A 23,233-nucleotide genomic window follows, 5' to 3' on the forward strand; every position below is an offset into this window, starting at 1 on the left:
GGAGGCACATGAACCTTACTTTCATTGGAATTGGTTCAATGAAGGAACAACCTACATAATCAATTGGGTACAGAAAGTAATCTTACCCTATAAGTAGGAGGGGAAGGGGAAAAGAGAAGGTGGGGTGGGGCTGATAGAAAAAAGGGCAAATTGAGGAAGGTGGAGGTCAGGAAGTAACAGAAGGAAATAGAATGGAAAGTAATCATAATGGTGAATATTTTTTTACAAATCTAACAAAGGTCTCATTTCTTGAATACATTGAGAAATAAGTTGAATATATAAGAATACAAGTTATTCCCCAATTGATAAGTGGTTAAATGTTATGAATAGGAAGTTCTCAGATAAAGTAATTAAAATTCTCGATAATACATATACATAATAAACAAAAAATGACTATCACTATTTTTTAGAGAAAGGCAAATTAAAATAATTCTGAAGTATCACCACACACTTATCAGATTTAATATTATAATGGAAAAGGAAAAATCAAAATTTACAGGGAATATGGGAAAGTTGAGACAGGAAGGCACTTTGGGGGGAGTTGTGAACTAATTCAGTCATTCTAGGGAGCAATTTGGACCTATGTCCAAAAGGCATAATACATACCCTTTGGCCCAACAATGCCATTACTAGGTTTGTATCCCAAAGAGATTAAAAAAAAAAAAAAAGGGCAAGGACCTATATGTACAAAAATATTTAAAGCTACTCTTTTTGGGGCGGACAAGGAACTGGAAAGTGAGAAGATACCATCAAAATTGAGGAATGGATGAGGAAGTTATGCATTGTGCTGAAAGAAATGACAAGCAGGAGGAACTCAGAAAAACCTGGAAACACTTGCACAAACTGAAGCAGAATGAATGAGCAGAACCCAGAGAACATTGTACACAGTGAAAGAAATACTATACAATGATCAACTGTGCATAATTTAGCTATTTGAAGCAATGCAATAATCTAAAGCTATCTGAAAGGACTCATGATAAAAAAAAATGCCATCTGCTTCTAGAAAAAAAGAACTGAGTCTGAACCCAGAACAAAGCAAACTTTTTTTTACTTTCTTTCTTAATTTATTTTTTTCTATTTGAGTTTCCTTCCACAAAAGGATCAATGATTATACATGTGAAATCAATATGAGATTGCTTACCATCTCAACTGGGATTGAGAGGGAGGGAGGGAGAGAATTTGAGACTCAATACTCTTCGAAAAATGTTGGATTTTTTACATGTAATTTTTACATATAATTGGGGGAAAATAAAATAAAATTTAATTCAAGAAAGAAATTTAGTCAAGAGACTTTCAGTTAAGGTTATAAAGGAGATCATGTATACTCCAGCAAAATTCTAAAAAGAGGTCCAGATTGATTAACATAAAAAAATCTTATGAGGAACAAATTCAGCTCAGAACTGTACAAAAAGAAAATAAGAAGTGTGAAAAATATATGTAAAGGGTAATGGGGTCACCAGGGATATTATAAATAACTAAGTGGCTTGTGGGAACACACACACTGGGATTTATGAGAGACTGGACCAGGATGGAAAGACCAGAGTTTACTGGATTCCCACAGGAATGGCAGTTGATCTTAACGGTCACTCAGCTTCCCCTAGGCCAGAGTCTAGGAACAGGCTGAAAAGGTAAAAGGGACTTAACAGCTTTAATTATTTTTGACTAAAAGGTGGGAAAGGGATTTCTATACTTAAAATCTAAAGGATAAAACCACAGGGCAATGGGAGGACTTATTCTACTCTTATCTAAGTAATCTAAACAAACAGGGCCCAAGGAGCTGTAAATGGAGTCTCTGGGTGACTGCCTCAGACCTGGAACCTGCCAGGCTTGAGCATTTCAGCTAGGAGCTTTATGGCTTTGGGATTCTCACTGCAATCCACTGATGATCTCTGGATGCCAGGAGCTAAGGTGATCTCAGGTACCAGGTTATGACGGAGTGCTTGAAACGCTGTCCACCAGATTTCAAACTTCTCCTTCTTCCTTTGGCACTGTAGATCTTGTCCTTTTTGCTAGATGCCACACCACAGAGGATCCCAGGGGAAAATCAGGAAGCAGGGTGTCCTTTGCTCTGAGGTCTCCCAGGCTGGCAACAGTTTTTGCCCACCACTAATGGAGTCCTCACTCAGGGCACAAGTCACTTCTTCCTGCTCCTTCATTCCAACCTGGAATTCTCAGCTCCAGCTCCTTCCTGCTATGTACAACTTAATTCCTAATCACTAGCCAATCTAATCTTCCTCACAACAGAAGCCTACAGTAGGTACTGGGATAGAGGCCTAATTGGGAAGCCAGAGCCAGCTCAGATAAACAGGCCCTTTTCAGTGCTCTAAACAAGGAGGATACTCTAAAACAGTGATGGTGAACCTTTGAAAGACTGAGTGCTGCGCCCCTCTATGCCCCACCTTACTCCAGACAGGGGAGAGAGGAAGCATTCCCATTGGGCTTCTGGATAAAGGGGTGGGTCATGCAAGAAATGTCCTAAGGCATGTAGAGATGGGGAAGGGAGCAGCTCAGCCTGAGTATCTCTGCCTGAATGGACTCTGGTAGGTGATGGCACTTGTGCCCACAGAGAGGGCTCTGTATGTACTCTCTGGCATGCATGCCATAGGTTCATCACCATGACTCTAAGGGAATCTGAAATCCCCAGCCGTCTGGCTTGGGTTGATTTGTTAGATCTATAACCTACAGAGCTGACTGGGACACTTCCAAGGGTAATGACCTATAAAAAGGAATTTTTTATTCTTTTCTTTAATTTAACAGGGGACCTGGAGGTCCTTACCATAGAGACGTGTAGGGATTAACCAGCTCACAATGACAGGAATTAGAAACCATAGAGATAGGAAGTAGAAACCAGAGATAGGAAGTGAAGTAGAAAAAGGGTATAAAAAGGGCCAGCATCAGTTGATTTGGTCTGTCAGTTGCTGACAGGTCCTGGCAGTTGCAGGGAAGTTGGCTGCTGGGAGTGTCTTGGGTTGGTGGTTGGCATTTAGTTGCTGGAATATAAAAGGCGAGCCTGAGCTTATTGATAGAGCTTTTTGGCTTTAGCCTTTAAAGGACTTTTTGCTTTAGCCCTTTGGCTTTTGGGGTTTTAGGGTTTGGGGTTTTTGGTTTTGGCTATTAGGTTTTTTTCTTTCTTGAACTTTTTTGGGATGTGGTTGGTCTTCGTTGACAGACCTAATTGGAGTTGAATTAAACACTGATTGGGTTGGTTTTGATTGGGGTGGATTGGGCTGGAAGTTTGCGGGGTGGTTGTTATCAGTAGTTATAGGCAGTTATAGGTAGTAATTATAGGTAGTTATAGGATAACTAGTATAGACATTAGGAAATTTTCTTTCTCTACCTCTTTCCTATATTTTCTTCCTTTACTATATTCTTTTCTATTTCTATTTTAATAAAACTAAATTTTTAATTGTTAAAAGCTGCTCTTTTATTTTTTTAATTTTTTTAATTTTTTAAACATTTATTAATAATCATTTTTAACCTGGTTACATGATTCATGCTCCTACTTTCCCCTTCACCCCCTGCAAACCCCCCCCCCCCATGGCCGATGCACATTTCCACTGGTTTTATCATGTGTCATTGATCAAAACCTATTTCCAAATTGTTGATAGTTGCTGCTCTTTTATTTTTGTTAAGCTCCTATTTTAACCCTTACAGACCCCACCAGCCCTTTAAATGAGCATGCTCTGAAGAGCTAGAAGCCCAAAGGGTTTTTACTAGTGATACTCTGGGAGGCCAGAAATCTGCAATGAACTAACCAAATGATCCAGAGGGGCTGAAATTCTGCAGTACATTGATTAGGTATGTCCCAGGAGGATTAGATATTTGCAGTGCTCAGACTATGAATGCATGAAGGAATAGGGAAGCCAGTAGCATTCTGACTAGGGAGGTTGTGGGGAAAAGGGACAAGGACATCTGAATTCCAAAGTGCTGTGAAATCAGACATTCAAGGAAAGGTAAAAGCCAACCTCTGAAACCAGGAACAGGATTGAGAAAAAAGTAAATACAATGACATAAGACTGGGTTAGGAAACTCAAGGGTATAAAAGGAAAAGCCAGAAAAAGGGAATACCCCACATCAAGTATAAACAGAAATTTAAAAAAAAAAAAAGGCTTAATCACAAGGTCTCAAAGTTGGGTGGAAGAAATGAAGTAAGAGATTTAAAAAATTATAAGTGAAATAAATGAATACGAGAGAAAAATCTTCATTTCTTTGTAAAAATATTAGCCCAAATCCAGAGCTTCCAAGTCAAACAAAAAATATTGTAATCAAATATAAAGAAATTATTTAAATACCAAAGAACCATAATAAAGATCACACAAACCAGGGTAGCAAACACTTCTAAAGAAGAGAAAACTATTATTCCAAAAGGCCAAATTTTATAAGCCAAAGATTTGCAAAAAGGGCAAGACTTATCATGAAAAATAACATCTCACAAAACTGAATTTAATCCTTTAAGGGAAAAATTGATCTTTAATTGAATAGAGGACTTTTAAGCATTCTTGATGTAAAGGCCAAAACTGAGTAGATAATTTGCAATAAAAGCACAAAAGTCAAGAGAAACCTAGAAAGGGCTAAATGATGATAAAATGCTTTCTTTCTGGAAGAGAGCATTAATTCTTCAGTATCCTAAAGTCTTCAAGTTTTAGTTCTTCTGAGATAGTATGATGTTCTGAGGGCTGGGAGCTGAGGGCCTCCTCCCACTGCTAATTCAATTCACTTTGAACTTGATCAGGTCAGGAGTTGCTCAAATTCTAGCCCCAGGATTAGACACAAGTTTTTGGTCTCAAGGTGTTCTTGATTCAATCAGGCACACCCGCTCTGTCCTGGAGCTCTACCCTGAGTCCCTGGCAAAAAAGACCCAGACTCCTCTCTTGGGATCTATGTCCTCACCACAAGCCCAGATTGCAACACCTGGCTTCACTCTGGGCCCACACAAATCAGCTTACTTCAGCACAGACTGCCCTGAGCTGGGATTCTGGACTTCACCATAGGTTTGAAACTTCAAGGAGTATGTTTTGGCTTGGACCTGCATAGTATATAAAGCATTTTCTTTAAAAGCAAAAAATCCTCAAATAATGGCCCCTCCCCCCCCCCCCCCAAACAAATCTTGCATGGCTGGTAGTACAAGTACAAGCTGAGGATATTATCTTTTATTATAGTGAACAAATTGCGACCAATCAATGTGAGCTACCTCTTTTTAATTTCTCTTCATCTCTTAACTCTATCAATCCCACTCTATCCTTCTTCCCCCCAGCCTCTGATGAGACTAATTAAGGCCAAGCACTTTACTTTTATACTTTATCCCATCCTTTTCCCATCTTCTTAGCATATCACTCCCTCTGTAGATTGACCAGGCAAAAGAGAGGGGGGAAAAAGAGAGAGGGGAACTCTGGCTCATGTCTTATATACCTCTTGTGACATCATCTAGTACCTCCTCTGGATCTCCCAAGACATCTCTGCCATCAAGGACCATCAGGGAGGTAAATTTGGAGACATGGACTCCTCCCTAATTATATCATCACATGAAGAGGCAGGTCTCAGGGGGATACCAACACCTCCCTTTCTCCTCAACATATGTCTGGTTTTCAGTGTAGTCCAAAATGGCTGCTAGAGCTTACTGACTTCATTGCCTAAGAGAGTTCTTGTTTACAGATAAATAAGGAACAGGTCTTCCAACTTTTCTGTTACAATAGCTAGCCCAATGAGATGCCTTGAGGCTTGAGAGTAAATTACTTGGAAGCTGGCTGAACTTAAACCTGAAGTTCAAGAAAGACTTAATCATTATAATTCAATATTAATTTTCCACATAACTATGGGTATACATTAATGTTCTATCCTAGGCCCAATTCTCTTACACTTCTCAGTATCCTCATTGGATCCCATGGATTGAATTATAATCATTATGACTGACAGATTTATATATCCATCCCCAGCCTCTCAAGCAGCAGTCACACACCACTAATTGGATATTAGAAATGTCAAACTTAATGTCTTAGAGACATGTTTAACTCAATATATCCCAAAATGTATCCTAGAATTTATTATCTCTCTGCTCCCTCCCCTTCCTTCTCAACCCTCTCTTTTTGTAACTTCATGATGTTAGAAGGCACAATTATCCTACTGGTTTCCAAGGTTTGTAATCTCAGCATTATGTTGGACTTTTCACTTTCCTTTACTCAATACATACAATTATTTATCAGATATTGCCATTTCTGCATTATCTCTCACTTCTGACCACTTCTTTCAATTCACACACTACCTACCTTAAATCAAGTCAGCACTATTCCTGGTTTAGATTACTTAAGCAGCTTCTAATTCATTTCTCTGCCTCAGCTTTCTTATCATTGATGGAAGTCCATTCTACACACTGCTTTCAAAGTGATTTTCCATAAAAGAATATGTGTGGGGCAGCTAGATGGCTCATTGGATAGAGAACCACACTTGGAGATAGGAGGACCTGGATTCAAATGTGACCTCAGATACTTTCTCAGCTGTGTGACCTTGAGCAGGTCACTTAACCCCAATTGCCTTGCCCTTACCATTCTTTTGCCTTAGAAGCAGTACTTAGTAGAAAGGAAGGGTTAAAAGAAATAGCATATATGACCATATTATTCTCCTACTTAATAAAGCCCAATGGTTCCCAATTGTCTCTAGGATAAAATAAAAATTCCTGACTTTTAAAACCTTAGGAACCTGGTCCCAACCTTTCTTTCCGGTTTTAATAAACATTATTAGTAATCCTGTATTTTGTAATCTACCTAAATTGGCCTTTTCTTTGTTCTTCATATAATCCACTCCATCCCTTGTCTCTCTGCTTTTTTTACTATCCATTACCTATTCCAGGAATGTTTCCATACTCACTTTTGCTCCACAGACTCTCCCTTTTCCTTAAAGACACAGGTTAAGCATTACCTTCTATATAACCTTTCTAGTTCTTCTAAAGTGCCCTTTCTCCTAATACACTTTATTACTTTGTATTTATTAACTATACATATGTTGTCTTTATTATACATATGTGTATGTATATGTATGTCTACATATGTAACAGACAATTTAGAATGAAGGAGCTCTCCTATTGGGAACATTTCAGGTCAGCATAACCAGGAGTCCAAATTCTCACCCAAGGTAAAATTCCTGGAGGTCTTTAAAATAGCAAGCTGGGGATAGTCCTGTGGCTCCAAATTCAAGCCTTTTCCTCCGGGGTGGGTCGTACAGTTTCACCAGGGCTCTCCTTTCCCCACTCCCCCAACACAACTGGAATGGAAATAATTTGATTGAGCTCGCCTTTTGGCTGTTCCTCCAAATTTCCTGCCATTTGGGGAAACCTATGGCTGAATGCTGTGGATTGAATGAGTTACTGACTCCAAGGCCAGTCACTCTTCCTTGCTGACCTTAGTGTAGAAATCTCAGACCCAAGGATACTTGGGATAGATAGATCAAGAATAGACTCCAGAAGATTCCGGACTACGTTTCCCAAGGTGCCTTGCGGCCGTGCAGGAACACGAACACTCATTTGCTCACGCGCTCCACGCCCCTTTTATTGGCGTAATTACTGTCTCCTTCCGCCTTCTCCAGGTCCCCGCCCCGTCCCCGCCCAGTCCCCCCCTCGCCACGCCTCCCGCACGGAGCCCGGTAGATCTTAGTGTGGGTTTGTGTGACTGTATCTGTGAAAAGGACTCATGGAAGGGCAGCTGAGATTCGACGGGCGGGTGGTGCTGGTCACCGGCGCAGGGGGAGGTGAGCAAAGCGGCGGTGTCGATCCCTAAAGTGAGCTCTCCCGCGCTCCTTCCAAGCCCCCTCCCCGCCCCCTCGGGAGGGGGATGCGCGCGCACGATCTCCGGCTCAGGCCCGCTTCTACTTGCTGCTGCTGCGCATTCCCAGGACTTGGGGAGTAAAATGAGGTGGGGGTGGGGTGGTCGGGAGTGGATTGCGGTTCTGCGGGATATAAGGCGTGTGGTGAAGGGAGAAACCTTGCTGGTTGGCCAGGTTTTGTGATCACTGAACTTGGTGATGGAGGCGCACAGTGGAAATGATTTGCAGTGTGCAAAATGCCAAACCTTAGTACCCTTACTAGCAAAATCCATAGGCTACCTTAGTTCTTTCTCTTGACCTTTTCAGACTTTAAAATATGTTCTGTTTCTGCACGAGAAGAGTCTCTGTCATTTCTCTCTGGTTCTTAAAACAGAAAAACATAATTGCAGTTTTGGCTTGTGGCCTTATGGAATTAGATCAAAGTTTGACCTGACTTCCAGCAGAGTCGTTTGAAAAGGACTTTGATTCTGCCCATTTAGGTACCTTTGGAACCTGAGCTTTAAAGGAGCCGAAATGCCACCATTTTAGATTTGGAAATAGTGATGTGTTGACTATTTAAATAATTTTTTTCCCCAGAGCGTTTAGCTTCACATAAGTCATGGATATTGAGCAGAGTCCAATAAAGATTTATGAAGTGTCTACTGTTTGCAAGGCAAGAACACGCTACAAAAAAGAAACACTCCCTTATCTTCAGCACCTCTTGATGGGCTTTTTTTTTTTTTTTTTTTTTTTTTTAAATTTAGCATTGTGTTGAAGGAATTATGTCCAAGGCTGGCAGTTATTCCATGATAGCACACCTGCTTTGTGGAAGTTAGCTGAGCAAGACACTTTTTCTACAAAATTCCTTAAAAATGCTAAAATGATTAAGAACCATTTTTGAAGTGAATGCATTTAAAAATTATGTTTTCGGTTGAAATCTTTAGTGGTAATTCGGGGCGGCTCCAATTTGTGAGCAGGGAGACTAGAGGTATAAGTATAGTTGGGATCCTTAGGAACTGTTATAAGTAAAATTAAGTATGTGTGCAGAGAGCAGAGACATGGGACAGCAGCAGTTAGGAATCCCATCCCCCAAACCCTCCTTTATTATTTCAGAACCAAATTAATGGTATGTCCAAGAATCAGTATTTTTTTTAGAAGGGGAGGAAAAGAACAGTTATTTATTAAGAACCTACTATATTTTAGGCACTGTGCTTTCATCTCTAATAATAATCTTGTGAAGTAGGTGCTATTATCCTCATTTTTATAGTTGAGGAAACAGGCAGACAGAGGTTAAGTGACTTTCCCAGGATTATACAGATAGTAATCATCTGAGGCCAAATTTGAACTCAGGTCTTCCTGACTATAGGCACTAGGCTACAGGTACCCAGTACTTTTGGTTGTTTAAAGTATGTTTTTCCAGATAAGATTATAGATATGTCTGAAAAGGGTGCAGTGGAAGTTTCAAGGTTCAAAGTTGAGGATATCAGGTTGGAGAGAGTTGGAGCCAGAAGAGTCAAAAGTCATAAGTGCCAGAAACTAATGAAGAACCAGACCTGGGAACTTGGAAAACAGGAGTGAACTTTCCCCTCTTTGGCTTTCAGAGGTTTTGGAGCAATAGTAGAGAAGACATTCAACTAGATTTGGAAAGATAATCACCTCAGGCAGTTTCAGAGAATAAGCATGCTTCTCACAAAGGATTTGTACACCCTAGATTCAAGGAGGAAGCAATCCCTGGGAACTTACAATCAGCAGAGAGTATTTGGAAGGGAGTTAGGCTTTTCATGTAGTCGAAGGACTTTCAGTACTAGAAGTTATTGCCATAACTGCATCCCACACGTGTACCTTAGTACCCTTGTACTCTGAGTTATAGCCCACTCTTCCCATTAGTCCAACCCCCTCAGTTTACAGATGTGGCAAATGAGGCCCAGACATAGTAATTTTTTTCTTCCCTGTAACTTTTCCTGTCTCCCATATCTTCCCATGTTCCTTTGTTGAAAACTTCAAAAGATATGGAAGGAATGATGAGTACTGTTATGTGTCTCATACTTTCCCTCTGTTTCTTGCCTGGTACCTTCTACCTCTTTGTTTTTCAGCTCTCTGTATCTTTCAGCTCTGATACTCTTATTGGAGTTTTATTTATATTTTTAGGACTGTTGCTACAAATGTACTTGGCCACCTCTACCTTCTAGGCTTTCATTCATTCTCCCTCATTATCCAGACCAGGGCATGGAAGGAAATCCCTTCTTATTTTAGTTTAGCTTGAACATGACTGTCATTTTTCAATAGGAATTTTTACTAGAAAAGTAAGGGGAAAATAATATGTATAAATCTGCATTTTGAGTTGAGGGTAGACATGGTATTCTTGGCCCTGTTATTTTACTACTGCTATGACCATGAACAAATTTGCTTCATTTTTCTTGGCTTTAGCTTCTACCTCTGAAAAGTGAGGGACCCAAATTAGATGATTTTTTGATCTCCAAGGGATGATTGAAATGACTGAATTATGCCATTGGATTAGAGAATAGGCTGGTCAGATTAGATCAAGTTTGAAGAAGGTAGAATTTGAAGGGGAAGAGAGGTAGGATAGTTAATGGTGACCATATCTTCCAAATTAAAAATTGGAACTATGATGTGAAAAAAGAATTTTTTTTTTTGCTAGCATTAAACTTACTTTCATTAGTAAAGGCTAGGATTGCTCTAGATATGTAGTTACTGTGGGCATATGATTTAGAAAACTAAACATTTGCCATACATTTGAAACATGTTCAAAACCTGGAAGAAGGGAGATGAGAGTAGTTCAGAGATGAAAAGAAATTGAATTTAGGAAGGAAGGAAACAAGCATTTTTTAAATGCCTACTATGTGTCAGGTGCTTTACAAAATATTCTCTTATTTTGGACTCATATCAACCAAAGGAGGTATTCATATTATCCCTGTTTCATATTTGGGGAAACTGAGGGCATTCAGAGGTGAAGTGACATATTTTAACTCAAATCTTTCTGACTTTACATCCACTTTTATTCATTGGACTGCCCAGCTTTCTTTAGGAAACTGCATGATTTTAAGCATTTAATAAATGTTTATGATGATAATGAGTTGATGGTGCTGAGTATTAGTACTATTTTAGATAGTACTCTAGGGTTCTAGGGTATAATGAAAGTAAGAGTTGAGAATGGATGGCGAAGGTAAAGCTAGCCAATGGAAAGTTTTGAAAGTCCTGGTCAGAAGTTTGTATTTGAAGGAAAATAAGTCATTTCAGGGATGAATTAGAGGAATTTAAACAACAAACATGAAAAAAATTATAGTGTGCAGAATGGGGATAGATTGAGGCCAGCAAGAAGTAAGAATTTACAGTTTTGCAGAATTGAGGTAACCAGGGCTTCGACAAAGGCTAGAGTAAAAGAAATGACTGAATATTAGAGATGGTGGAGAGGAAGCATTAGAATTTAGCTCATAGCTCCGTTGTTAGAGCTATATATTAAAAGAGAATGGTGTTAAAAATTGTGGTTTCATGTTGATTCTGAATCTGTGTATCAGAGAAGGCTATTTATTCATTCTGAATTTGGTTTAGGAGATGGTTATTGGCATAGTCCACACATTAAAGGAGTGAACTAGGAGAGGTTTAAGAGAAAGAGACTAGATTAGAAACTTTTATAACTTACTATAACGAAGTTATTAGCTAACTTTCAATCTAGCAAGTCAGTATTTATTGAGTACTTAATGTAATATTGCACCACGGAGGCACAGTGGAAGATATAATAAACTATATAAAAAGATATTAAAAAGATCAATTTTCAAAAAAAGGAAAATTCAGTCTTCTGTTGCTGCTGGAGCTTATAGTCTAGTGAAAGGTCTATAAATCAGGGCTGTTCAAACAGTAATTAGAATGAGGGCTCCTTGAGTTGGAAAAATTGAAAAATAAGTAGAATTGATCAGTTTCTTCTGCCCATCTCAATTACTTCATTTGGCAGAAACTGCCTCCTCAAGTGAGTAATTGTATGGCAACTCTGTGTCCACACTAGTGAGTGAAAGAAATATGTGTTTGAATTTATTTTTATTAAATTTATTAAAGGTTTAAAAACACCCTTATTTATTAAAGAACATCTTTTAGCTAGCTGGAGACTAGAGTAGGAAACTTTAGCCCTTCGGATCTTCATACAGATTGGAAGTCATAATGTATCAACTTCCCAGATTATAGTGCTGTCATTATAATGATCATTTCTTTGATCTCCCTTTTTTTGTGTATAAAAATCCCTATATTGACATACATAAGAGATGCTCTCTCCTTAGTAGGGGATTCAAAGATGGTGATTGGTGTAGCAAGGTTTCTTTGAGAGTAGAAATTAGCAGAGGCAAATGAGTAAGGAAACAGTCTGTTTCAATATAATTGGGTTACCCAAAATTAACCAATAAGAGGAATGTAGAGGTTCTTATCTATGATGCCAGGTGCTGTGGGGCTATTTGGACCCATATGTACACTTTATACGTACAGTTATTATTGGGCAAAGAGGGAGGAGACCTTAATAGTTGGATTCAGAAAATGACCCTGCATTATTCTCTCAAATGAGAATCAGGAACCTTATAGAGATATATGTGACTTCCCCTGGATTCAACATGTGAAATGAATACTTGATTTCATAGGGGAGGGGGAATAACCTTCCTGTATATCTAGATCCTAACAAAGGAGAAATGATTTATTTATACTTAATCTTAGCCCCAAAGCCCAGAAGTGATGAAATGACTTATTTATGAACATAGCTATGTATAAATATGTAAATTCATGTTAATATTCCATAGTAAGCAATATTAATTCATTTATGTTCCTAAGAATGAGGAAGTATAGCATTTGCAGTTACAGAATTACAAGAAGCAAAGCCATATCCTTAAATAAGAAAAGGTTATAGAATCACAGAGGCCAGATATTATGGAAAGGATTATAGAAGTTAAAGGTTTTTTTTGACTTTATTTTGCCTCTTCTTTCTCCTGATGCACCCCAATTCTCAATTTAGGTTAGGTAACATCTCTTTTACAACCCTTCCCTGTCCTCTGGCCCTAACAGGAAGGGGCTTATTTAACTATAGCTCTTTGATTTTTATTAGAGGAAGCACAAGTACTTGAATTTCCTAAAACCATTATGCTCAGATATGTTTCTTGGTCTCTATAGACTATGAGAAGGTTTGAGGAAAAGAAGGTGCTTAGATTCTTGCTTTTGCTCATTTCTTAAACTTTCAAGGTAGATCAAACCCTAAATTAACTCATTTTGAAGGCAGATTTTAATGTCTAAAAGCTTATTTTTCAATAGTATTATTCAGCTATAGGAATAATCTCAGTATTTCTTATCTTCATTATTTTCTGAATTGGTACTATAAGGCTAATTTTTTATAATTACTTATTACTAGTTAGTGAAAAATGACTTGAATGTATGAGAAAGGAAAACAATACTAATTGTGCAAGTTTTTTGTTTTTATTTTAAACTAGGATTGGGACGAGCATATGCCCTGGCTTTTGCAGAAAGAGGTGCATCAGTAGTTGGTAAGTTTTTGTATTTGTTTTCAATTTCAGTAGTTGCTTTTTTTAACTTAAATCCGAAGTTGTTTATCTTCACTAATTGCCATTATATTATTGTGGAATATTATTGTGGAATAATTTACTCTGTCAGAATGAACACTAATCATTACTTTTGCATGGAAATTTATTTCCCAAGCCCAGAGTTCTCTTAATGTTAAGCAAACTAATTTCATGATATTTCTAACTTAAAGAATTGTTAAGTGAGGGCACTAATCAATTTTATTATATAATATAAAACCCTAAACATAAGGCATTTATAGTACTCCTCTTTTGTTACCTGTAGTCATTATAATTGATTAGGCCAATAAAAGGAGGGGAACTAAGTTAAAGAGTTTTGGGTTTGAAAAAGCCAGAATATTGGTAGAAGAGAGACTAATATCAGCCCTAGTGTTATAGTATCCTGAAAGAACTGTAAAGGAATTTGTAGTATGCTAACATTACCATTTAACCAATACCATGAAATTTCTTTCCTTTTCCTTTTTTTTTAAATTATCTCCCTCCTTCCTATCCTTTCCTTCTCCTTGAGAAGACAGGTACTTTAATTTGGATTTTACATGTGAGGTCATGCCAAACACATTTCCATATTAGACACATTATAAAAGAAAACAAATAAAACAATAAAGTAAGAGAAAGTGTGCTTCAGTCTGTGTTCAGAGTTCATCAATTCTCCCACTGGAGGTGAATAGCACTTTTTTTTTCTTTTTAAACTTTCTTATTTTATTTCAGTAACAAATCTACACATAAATTTTCCAAGGTTAAATGATCCATATAATCTCCCTCCCCTCTACCATAGTTGACAAGCAATTCCACTGGGTTTTACATGTATTATCACTCAAAGTCCATTTCCATATTGTTTATTTTTGTAATAATCTTTTAAAACCAAAACCCCAAATCATATATCCATATTGTAAGTTAAGTTTTTGCAAAAGTTGCAAGTAGCCATGTCTGGGAGGCAGGGCTGCCAGTTACAGCTTGATTGATGAGAAATTGGTTGGATAAATCTTCTGTATATAACTTGAAGATAGCAGTAGTTTGATAAACAAGTGAGATATATGTTTTCTTCTGTATTCTTACTCTAACAGTTCTTTCTCTGGAGGTGGATAGCATTCTTTTGATAAGTTCTTCAGAATTGTCCTGGATCATTGTATTATTGTTAGTAGCAAAGTCTAATGAATAGCATTTTTCATCACGCATCCTTTGTAATTGTTTTGATTAGAGTAACTAAGTCTTTCACAGTTGATCATCTTACAACATTGCTGTTATTGTATACAATGTTCTCTTGGTTCTACTCATTTCACTTTGCATGAATTCATATATGTCTTCTCAAGTTTTTCCGAAAATGTCATGCTTGTCATTCTTATAGCACAATAGTGTACCATCATAGTCACACACAATTTGTGCAGCCATTCTCTAATTGATGAGCATCCCTTTAATTTCCAACTCTTTGCCACCACAAAAAAAGCTGCTATAAATGCTTTTGTACAAGAAGGTCCATTTCTTTCACTTTTACAATTTTTTTCCCCTTAGTATTAAACCTATGATTTTATTGATAAGGGACTGATACTTTCTCTATTTAGCATCTTTTCTGAAGTTTACAATGTCTGAGAATTTTTTGATAGGGGATAGGCCCCGGAAAGTTCAATGACTAGCCTAAGATTAAACTGCCAGTATATACCAGAGACCTTAAACTACCCAGATATTGATTATTGCAAGACTAATTCTGGAAACTTTCCACTTTCTTAATAAATTTTATTATTTTCTGGTTTTATGTCATAGTAATTTCTGGATATACTGCAAATATCCATCAAGTCATCTTTTGTAATAAGGAAAAAGTTACACAAAACCAACAGATACAATGAATGTGTCTGATATTGTATATACATTCTATCCTTGTAGTCCTCTTTTTCTGTACCAAATTGAGGACACTGTGTGTACTTCATCTCTTTTTCAGATTGGATATTACTGTTCAGTTACCTTTATGAGTTATTTTCATTTACATTATTTTATTCATTGTGCATATTGTTGTCTTGGCCCTGTTCTCTTTGCTCTGCCAGTTCATACAGACCTTCTCGTGTTTTCCTGAATTCATTATACTCAGTCATTTCATATAGCACAATAATAGCATAGTCATATTAAACAGTTTCTTCAGGTGTTCCTTTAATTGATGGGCAACTACTTTGTTTCCTTTTTTTCTTCCATGAAAAGTGCTCATTTAAATATTTTGAGTTTTTCTTCTATTTTCTCTTTGAGGCCTATGCCCAGTAGTGGGATTACTGGGTGAAAGAGCATGAATAGTTTAGTTACTTTTCTTATGTAATTACAAGATGTTTCCCAATAAGACTTGGAACAATTCACAGTACCAGTAGTGTGTTACTGTGCCTTTCCATAGCTCCTCCAACATTGACTTTTTTTAAAATTAGGTTTGCCAACACTTTACCAACAGTACCAGTTTGTTTTTTAATCCATTTAATTGGTGATTTTTTTTTTTGTGGGATACATTTCCTATTTTATATTCAAAGTTAATAAGAAAATTGATTTTACTTTTTTACTTTTGAGGGTCTTCATTGAGTTTTAGTATTGAAAAGTGTAGAACAAAATAATATTCAGCTAGGAGAATTTAATTTGTTTTTAAAGTATTAAATTTTTTTTGATGCTGTAATTAGACACTCAATTATTACTAAACATGGCTTGATTATAGTAGATAAAATTTAGTTTTTTTTATAGTCTCCAATTAATTTTGAGGGGCTACTTATATTTTTACTTCTGCTAATTTCTTTTTCATTCAAGACATAAATAACTAATTTGGGCATTATTTGTATGACTGTGGTGCAAGGTGAGACAACTGGCCATGCAGGGGTCTGACAACTGTGTCCCAAGAAGAAGCAATAGCAGTGACTCTTATTTATCTTGGCTAACCCTCTACTTTTAGAACTGTTTGTGCTTTTTTTAACCAAGGTGAAGAGCTCAGGAGCTGCCCTGGGGCAGTGCTCTCCAGAGTGGTGAGAGCTCATCCTATCTTGCTGACTTCAGCTGTCCAGTTATGGTTCACTGACATCTTCCTGCCTTACTACTGTGAACTCTTTCTCCCCCTTTACTTCTTGCATCAGGCACAGCAATCAGATCACTATTACCATTACTTCCTAAAGGACATCTGAATCAGTTAACCTGTAGTTTACTAATCGGACTAAAACTCTCTTCCATAACTACCACTTCTATGTATATTACCTCCCTCTTCAGAATGTAAGATCCTTGAACAAGGCAGAGATTCTCTCTCATTTACATTTGTATCCCTAACATTTAGCATAGTGCCCAAGATATAATAGAAGCTTTAGAAATGATGTTCATTCATTCACTCACTCATTTGTTCATTCTGCCATCCATGAGCATAGCTCCTTGAAGGCTGGGACCATTTTTGCCTTTTTTTGTATTCCTAATGCTTAGTACTGTGCCTGGAACATGTAAAAACCTAATCATTTCTTACCCTGTGAGATTCTTGTTCTTTTCCTCTTATGTTTTTACCTTTTATACCTAACTAAATTGTAAGCTCCTTTAATGCTGCATTACATCAAATTCCTGCCAACATTGTTAACCAAGTATGGGAAAATTCTTTAGGTGATACTTTGTTGTAGCAGTTTAGTTAGTCTCATAGGAACAATGTTACAAATAGCATTTCTGTTCTAGGACTACCAAAATTATCTATGAAAATGTAAAATTGGTCTTCAGAGACCTGAAACAGTGTCATATTTATAAGGGTACTTTTAATAATTTGAAAGATCTGTGATCTCATTGATCTCATTGACAGGCACTCCTGTCAATGGTGTGGCTTGATTTTTCATTCTGTGGCAGTTCTTCATATCCTTCCATAAATCCTTTCTATAAAATATATATAATGGGCTAGAGATCTTTCTTTGAGTCTTTTGGATATCAGTGAAATTCTTGGATTGTTTATCACTCCCATTTGCTCTATGACTGACTTAGTCATCATTAATGATATGCTATTGCCTATATGCTACAAGCATCATCCATCTTTATAGAGCCCTTTGGGTAATTTAAAGTTTCGATTCTATTAAGATTGTGGTGACCAATGGTTTTGCAACCACATAGCCTCACCAGGAAAATGTATGTAAAAATCTCACTGGTTATCTGATCTCATCACACTTTTCCTAATGGTACATATTATAACCCATCTACTTTTCTACCTTGTATTAGTTAGTCTTGTCTGTCTCTCTCAATGGGCTGAAAGCCTTCCTTTAGGTCTATAAACTTTACATTGACACAAATGCAACATCTTTCTCTTATGCCTTCTCTTGATTAATGACTGGTTTGGTTCCTTTTTAAAAAAATTTTAAACCCTTACCTTTTGTCTTAAAATCAATATTGTGTATTGTTTCCAAGGCAGAGGAGTAATAAGAATTAGGCAATTTGGAATAACTGACTTGCCCAGGGCCACATAGCTAGAAAGTGTCTGAGACCAGATTTGGACTTAAGATCTTCCAACTTTAGGCTTGGCTCTCAATCCTCTGAGCCACCTAGCTGTCTCTCACTTCCTTTTTCTGTACATATATATTTCTGGGAGTCTGATTTCTGTACATTTCTCCATTGCTCTTTAGGTGTCTTCCAAATTAATACATTAAAAAATGTTCATAATAAATAAAAGCTTTGGAGATTTAAATATTAAAGATGAAAGAATCTTTGCCCTCAAAGAGTTTACATTTCACATATTCTTTGGTAATAATAGTGTTCCATGATCCACAACCAGATTATATCACCAAAAGAATATAGGCATTAAAAAAGATGGAATTTTTTTGTTTTAGAGAGCAAGGGTGAACTTTCTCAAATGAAATCTAACCCACTATCTTTCTGCTTGGCTGAGCATAATAAACACACTATTATCAGTAGGTCCAAGATCAGTGTTCAAGCAGACTAAGTCCCCATAGTATACTATCAAAACAAATGAGTATTTTATAGACATGGGTCAGGGGGTGTGATAGTTTTCAGCCCAGTACAAAAATTAAATTTGTTTCACAAACAGATGTTTGAGGAGTAACTTGCCTTCTAGGAAGCTGCTTGGCTATTGCTTGGTGGTCTGAGCCCTAGCCCCTTGACTTTTATGAAAAGAACTACTGTAACCCATATAGGGATGGGAGAAACCCTGGATTCTAATAGGTGTGCTCATTTACAAAAAAAGTTACTATGACACCATTAAATCTTACATGTTTACTTTGCAGTAAGGTGACGGCAAGAATATTCATAGGCATTGAAAAAACAAAAATAAGAATTACTGAACTCAACAAAAGATAGAGGTAGGAATGATAGCTAGCATTTATATATTTCTTCCAGGTTTGCAAAGTGCTTTATTTGTGTTCTCTTACTTGATTAAATCATCATTCATTTGTGAATTGGGGTCATGTTCTCCCATTAATCCACATATTGTCTCTGGGGGAGAATGAACACATCCTAATAGAAGCCCAACAGGGAAGCATAAGTGAGGAAACCCACGTGCCTGAAACAGCTCACAACTCTGAATTGTATGCCTTGTGTCCTTAGTCCTCTTAGGAACAATCTGAAGGACATAAAGCTGCTTCTGCACTAACTGCTTCCCGTTTGATGCAGACATATCTCTTCCTGAATAAAGCCACTTTTCTGCACTTAGGCCAATGAAGTAATGACAAGGTTTTGTTTTTTTGCATTACCAACCATCTTTAGTTGGCCTTGGGATAAGGAAGAGGGACTCTTTGAAGGGGTGCTGATTAGGGATGTAGAGGTTAGAGTAAATCAGACTTTTGAGAAGGGATAGCGTTAAAAGAGAGGGAGAGAAGGACAAACAAGAAAAATAGAATTATAACTTAGAATATAAGGGGGATGAATTCACTCATAAAATGGAAATAGATAGCAGAATAGATCAAAAATCAAAATCCAACAATATGTTATTTACAAGAAACATTTAAAAATGAGAGATACATATAGAATAAAGGTAAAAGGGCCAGAACAGAATATACCAGTGATGGCAAACCTATGCTATGGGTGCTAAAGATGGCATGCAGAGTGCTCTCTGTGTGCACGTGGCTACCCTTTGCCCCCTCCCCTAGAGTTCATTACTAGAAAGGCAGAGGGACTTGGGTGGAGCCGCTCCCCTCCCCCTCTTCACCATCCCTAAGGACATTTTTTTTCACATCACCCACACCTCTGCTCAGCAGCCCAATGGGAGCACTTTCTCCCTCCCCTGAGTGGGGTAAGGGAGGGCACACCTGGCCCCTGGTGTAGGGGAGTAGCATGGCACTTGGTCTTCAAAAGGTTTGCCATCACTGGAATATACTCAACTTTAGCTGATACAAAAAAAGCAGGGGTAGCAATTAGTGTTAACTCTAAAAATAGATTTAATTAAAAAAAGTAAATAGGGAAATGATATGTTAAAAGGTACCATAGATAATGAAGCATTATCAATAATAAGTATGATCCCAGCTTCTCTGGCTTACACCCCAGTTTATGAGTGACCTCAGGTACTCCTCTCCACCAGTGAACTCCAAAAAGGGCTCCCAGCAATGCTGCTGCTGCTTTTACTCCTTGTGGTTTCTGGGTAGCTGCAAGTGTTAGCTTGCCACTCTGCCCTAGAATCTCAGGTAGGGACTTTTGCTCTTCTGGGAGTAACCACAGGCAGTAGAGCCCTTGCATCTCAGCAAATGCACTAACCCAGGTCTGCTCACTCCTTGCTTCTCTTTCCCCAAAGCCACAGCTGGGATGGAGTGGTATCTGGTCAGCATAACTGAGCTCCTGAAATCTTTCCTCATCAGTTGCCTAATTCCCACACTGTGGATGGGTGGAAATCTCTGGAATCGAAACAACTGCCTACGCAAGCTGCTCCCAGGTTGACAAAGTGAGACTGTCCTCACGTAGATTTTCCCAGGTCTTGTTTATTGATTTAGTGGTATTTACCCTGAGGAGTTTGAGCTTCAATCAGGTGAGATAACCACCTAGAGGGGTCAGAGAATAATCCTGGGCTGGTCTGTTTCATCCCGGATTCTTAACTATTTTTTCTACTTTAAAGTTGACTCTGAGGCATTATTTCTGAATATTTTTTGGAGAGCAAATTCCAAATTGGAATTTGGAGAGCAAGATAATTTTGTGCCTTATTTGACCGTCTTCCCACAATCCTCTGGCTACTCTTATCTTCTGTCTTGGAGTCAGTACTGTATATTGGCTCCAAGGCAGAAGAGTGGTAAGGTAGGCAATGGGGGTCAAGTGACTTGACCAAGGTCACAGGGCTGGGAAGTGTCTGAGGCCAGATTTGAACCTAGGACCTCCTATCTCTAGGCCTGGCTCTCAATCCACTGAGCTATCTAGCTGCTCCCGCTAGAACAGTTATTTAAACATATCTAGTTATTTACTTGTCTCCACATTAGAATGTAAGTTTCTTGAGGCCAGGCACAATCCTTTGGTGGCTTTTCTTTGTATCCCTAGCACTTAGCTCAGAGGCTGTTATGTAGAAGGTGCTTAATAGATACTTACTTACTGACTGGTTTTGAGTACATACAGTTCTTGTTTAACATAAATGTACCATTCTACTTACCTCTTTGTAAAGTGAATTTTCTGTATTGTGAATTTGCCCCTACCAACCCATTTTACTTAGCCTATATAATAAAGGCATACACAAAATAATACCTTTATGCAAGTCATTGGATGTAGTAAAATATAGACATATTAAATACTGTGCCAAGGTAATAAAATTATGAAATGAAAGGTAAATTTATTGATAAGTATGCACAGTACTATACAATACAGTTAACATAGGCATACAGGATGTTGCCCATTATCCACTCATTGCATCGATAGTGTTGACTGCACAACTTTTTTTTTATGAAGCTATCAAGAGATATTTGAGCTGTGCCTCTCTTTTTCCTTCATATTTCTGATGATAGCAAGAAATATTATTCTCAACTCTCCTTTGAACTTTTAAAAATCTTAAAATATTTGAATCTATCTTTTTAATACAAGAAAAATTTCACTCAAATGGCAAAATGCTTCTTGCAACTATTTTCTTGTAAACATTTTGATTCAGTTTCAAGTTGTAAAGCTTCTCTTTCTTCTTTCTGCTAGCCTTTGCAGCTAGCAGCTCCATTAGATTCTTATTTGACTGTTCTCCGTGAGATACAGTCAACTCCCCCATATCTTTCTCATTCACTTCTAGCTCCATTTCTTGTGCTAATTTTATAATCTTGTTACTCCTTTCTTTGAACATTTCATCTTTGTCATATCTATGTGAGTTTACCCCGCCAAATTCTCTTAATGCATGTCTCTGTTACATCTTCCCATGTCTTTCAGAATTTTTTATATAAAGGTGAAGTGAGAACTCTATAATCATAATATGGTTAATTGTTTGCTATTCTTTCAAGAAGTTTTTGCCAATAGTCTTTGTTTCCCTTCCCATAACAGATGCAACATTAGATAGTTCTAATTGATAGATAATTAATGAGGAGGTGGGCTAATAGTTCTCAGCTTCTCCTGGATTACTTCATTGGTGGTGGGAGGAGGCATATAAGGAGAGAGGCCAGGCCATAAGATTCTTTTTTCTTTCTTTTTTTTTTAACCCATACCTTGTGTCTTAGAATCTTAGTATCCAAACACTGAGTAACAATTATAAGACAGAAAAGCAATAAGGGGTAGGCAAATAGGCGTAAGTGACTTACCTAGGGTTATACAGATAGAAAGTGTTTTGAATCCAGATCTGATTCTCTATCCACTATGTACCTAGGTGTCCAAATGCCCTTTTCTCAATGTTGGGACTCATCACTCCTGAAGAATATCTGGTTTAGGTTAGTTCTGCTTACAGAGAAGACAGAACTTAAATTCTCACTTGGGTAGGACTCTCCCAATCCAGAAAATGCCTTAGAATAAAGACATTTCTAGAGTTGTCAGAGAAATATCTTTTGAGCTTTGACAGAAAAAAAAACTGTTACAGGTTAATATTTTTAAATCAAATGATACAGCCTTAAAATCAATTTTCTTCATTATCCTCGATGCATATTTTATAGAGAGAGGATAGAAGCCTTAGCCTTAGGAGACTTCTTGGTTTTATCCCTGCCTTTTATCTGGAGGAAAGAGTTCTCTCTTAAATGAATATTGAAAAAAAGTAAGGCAGAGAATGATATACTCTGAAATTCCTCTGTATAAGTAAAAGAGCCCAAATCCTAAATGGCCCAGATTTAGAATCAAGGTTTTAAGTTTTTCTTGAATGTTTGCCAAGTTAAAGTGATGTTACTTTGGGGTTGTTTTATTGTACTAATGAGTTTGGTAACTTTTTGAGGGACACTGCTGTACTTTTCAGTCTCTGGTGGGCTGCCTAGTATTGTATTTTGCATTTAAGTAGGTATTCAGTTTCTGTTAATTAACTGATTCATTGGTTCTTGGTGCTTTTTCGTCTGAGGTTTAGGGATACATTAGTAATATAAACTTCTAGTTCTTAATTTTTTTTTTTCATTTCTGAGTGATATGTAGAATTTTTCTATAGCTTATATTTCTATGGAACTGGTTACCTTTTACTAAGGGGCAACTTTGAATTCAGAACCTTTTTTAGTCTATGGCTTGCTTGTGAATTTGTAGGCATATAAAAGAATAGGATTACTGGAGTTAGTGGTTATCTAGTCCAGATTACACACAAACAAGAAATTCCCTCAGAAACATCCTTTGGAATCCCTTTCAGCTCTAAACCTAGAACTCTGTGATCTCAAAGGCATTTGGTCAGGTCAAATGGATTAGAACCTTTTGCAGTATGTGCACCTTCTGTCTTTTGCCCTTTTAAGGTTTCTTTTTCTTTTTAAAATTTTTCGAAAATTCAATTTTATTTCCATTTTCAGGTCCAAATTCCACCCCTCTACCTA

General features: G+C 37.4%; 1 protein-coding gene across 1 annotated transcript in view; it reads left to right on the forward strand.

The window, feature by feature from the left end:
• The first annotated feature begins 7,619 nt into the window (after positions 1-7,619).
• HSD17B4 (hydroxysteroid 17-beta dehydrogenase 4) overlaps positions 7,620-23,233 on the forward strand; it is a 164,798-nt gene continuing 149,184 nt past the window's right edge. The window contains exons 1-2 of the mRNA XM_044662003.1: positions 7,620-7,737; positions 13,269-13,322. Of these exons, the coding sequence (XP_044517938.1) occupies positions 7,680-7,737; positions 13,269-13,322 (112 nt within the window). The 5' untranslated portion in view covers positions 7,620-7,679. The remainder of the gene's footprint in view (positions 7,738-13,268; positions 13,323-23,233) is intronic.

The sequence above is a fragment of the Gracilinanus agilis genome, chromosome 1 (assembly GCF_016433145.1).
Source record: "Gracilinanus agilis isolate LMUSP501 chromosome 1, AgileGrace, whole genome shotgun sequence".
In the NCBI taxonomy this organism is placed as follows: domain Eukaryota; kingdom Metazoa; phylum Chordata; class Mammalia; order Didelphimorphia; family Didelphidae; genus Gracilinanus; species Gracilinanus agilis.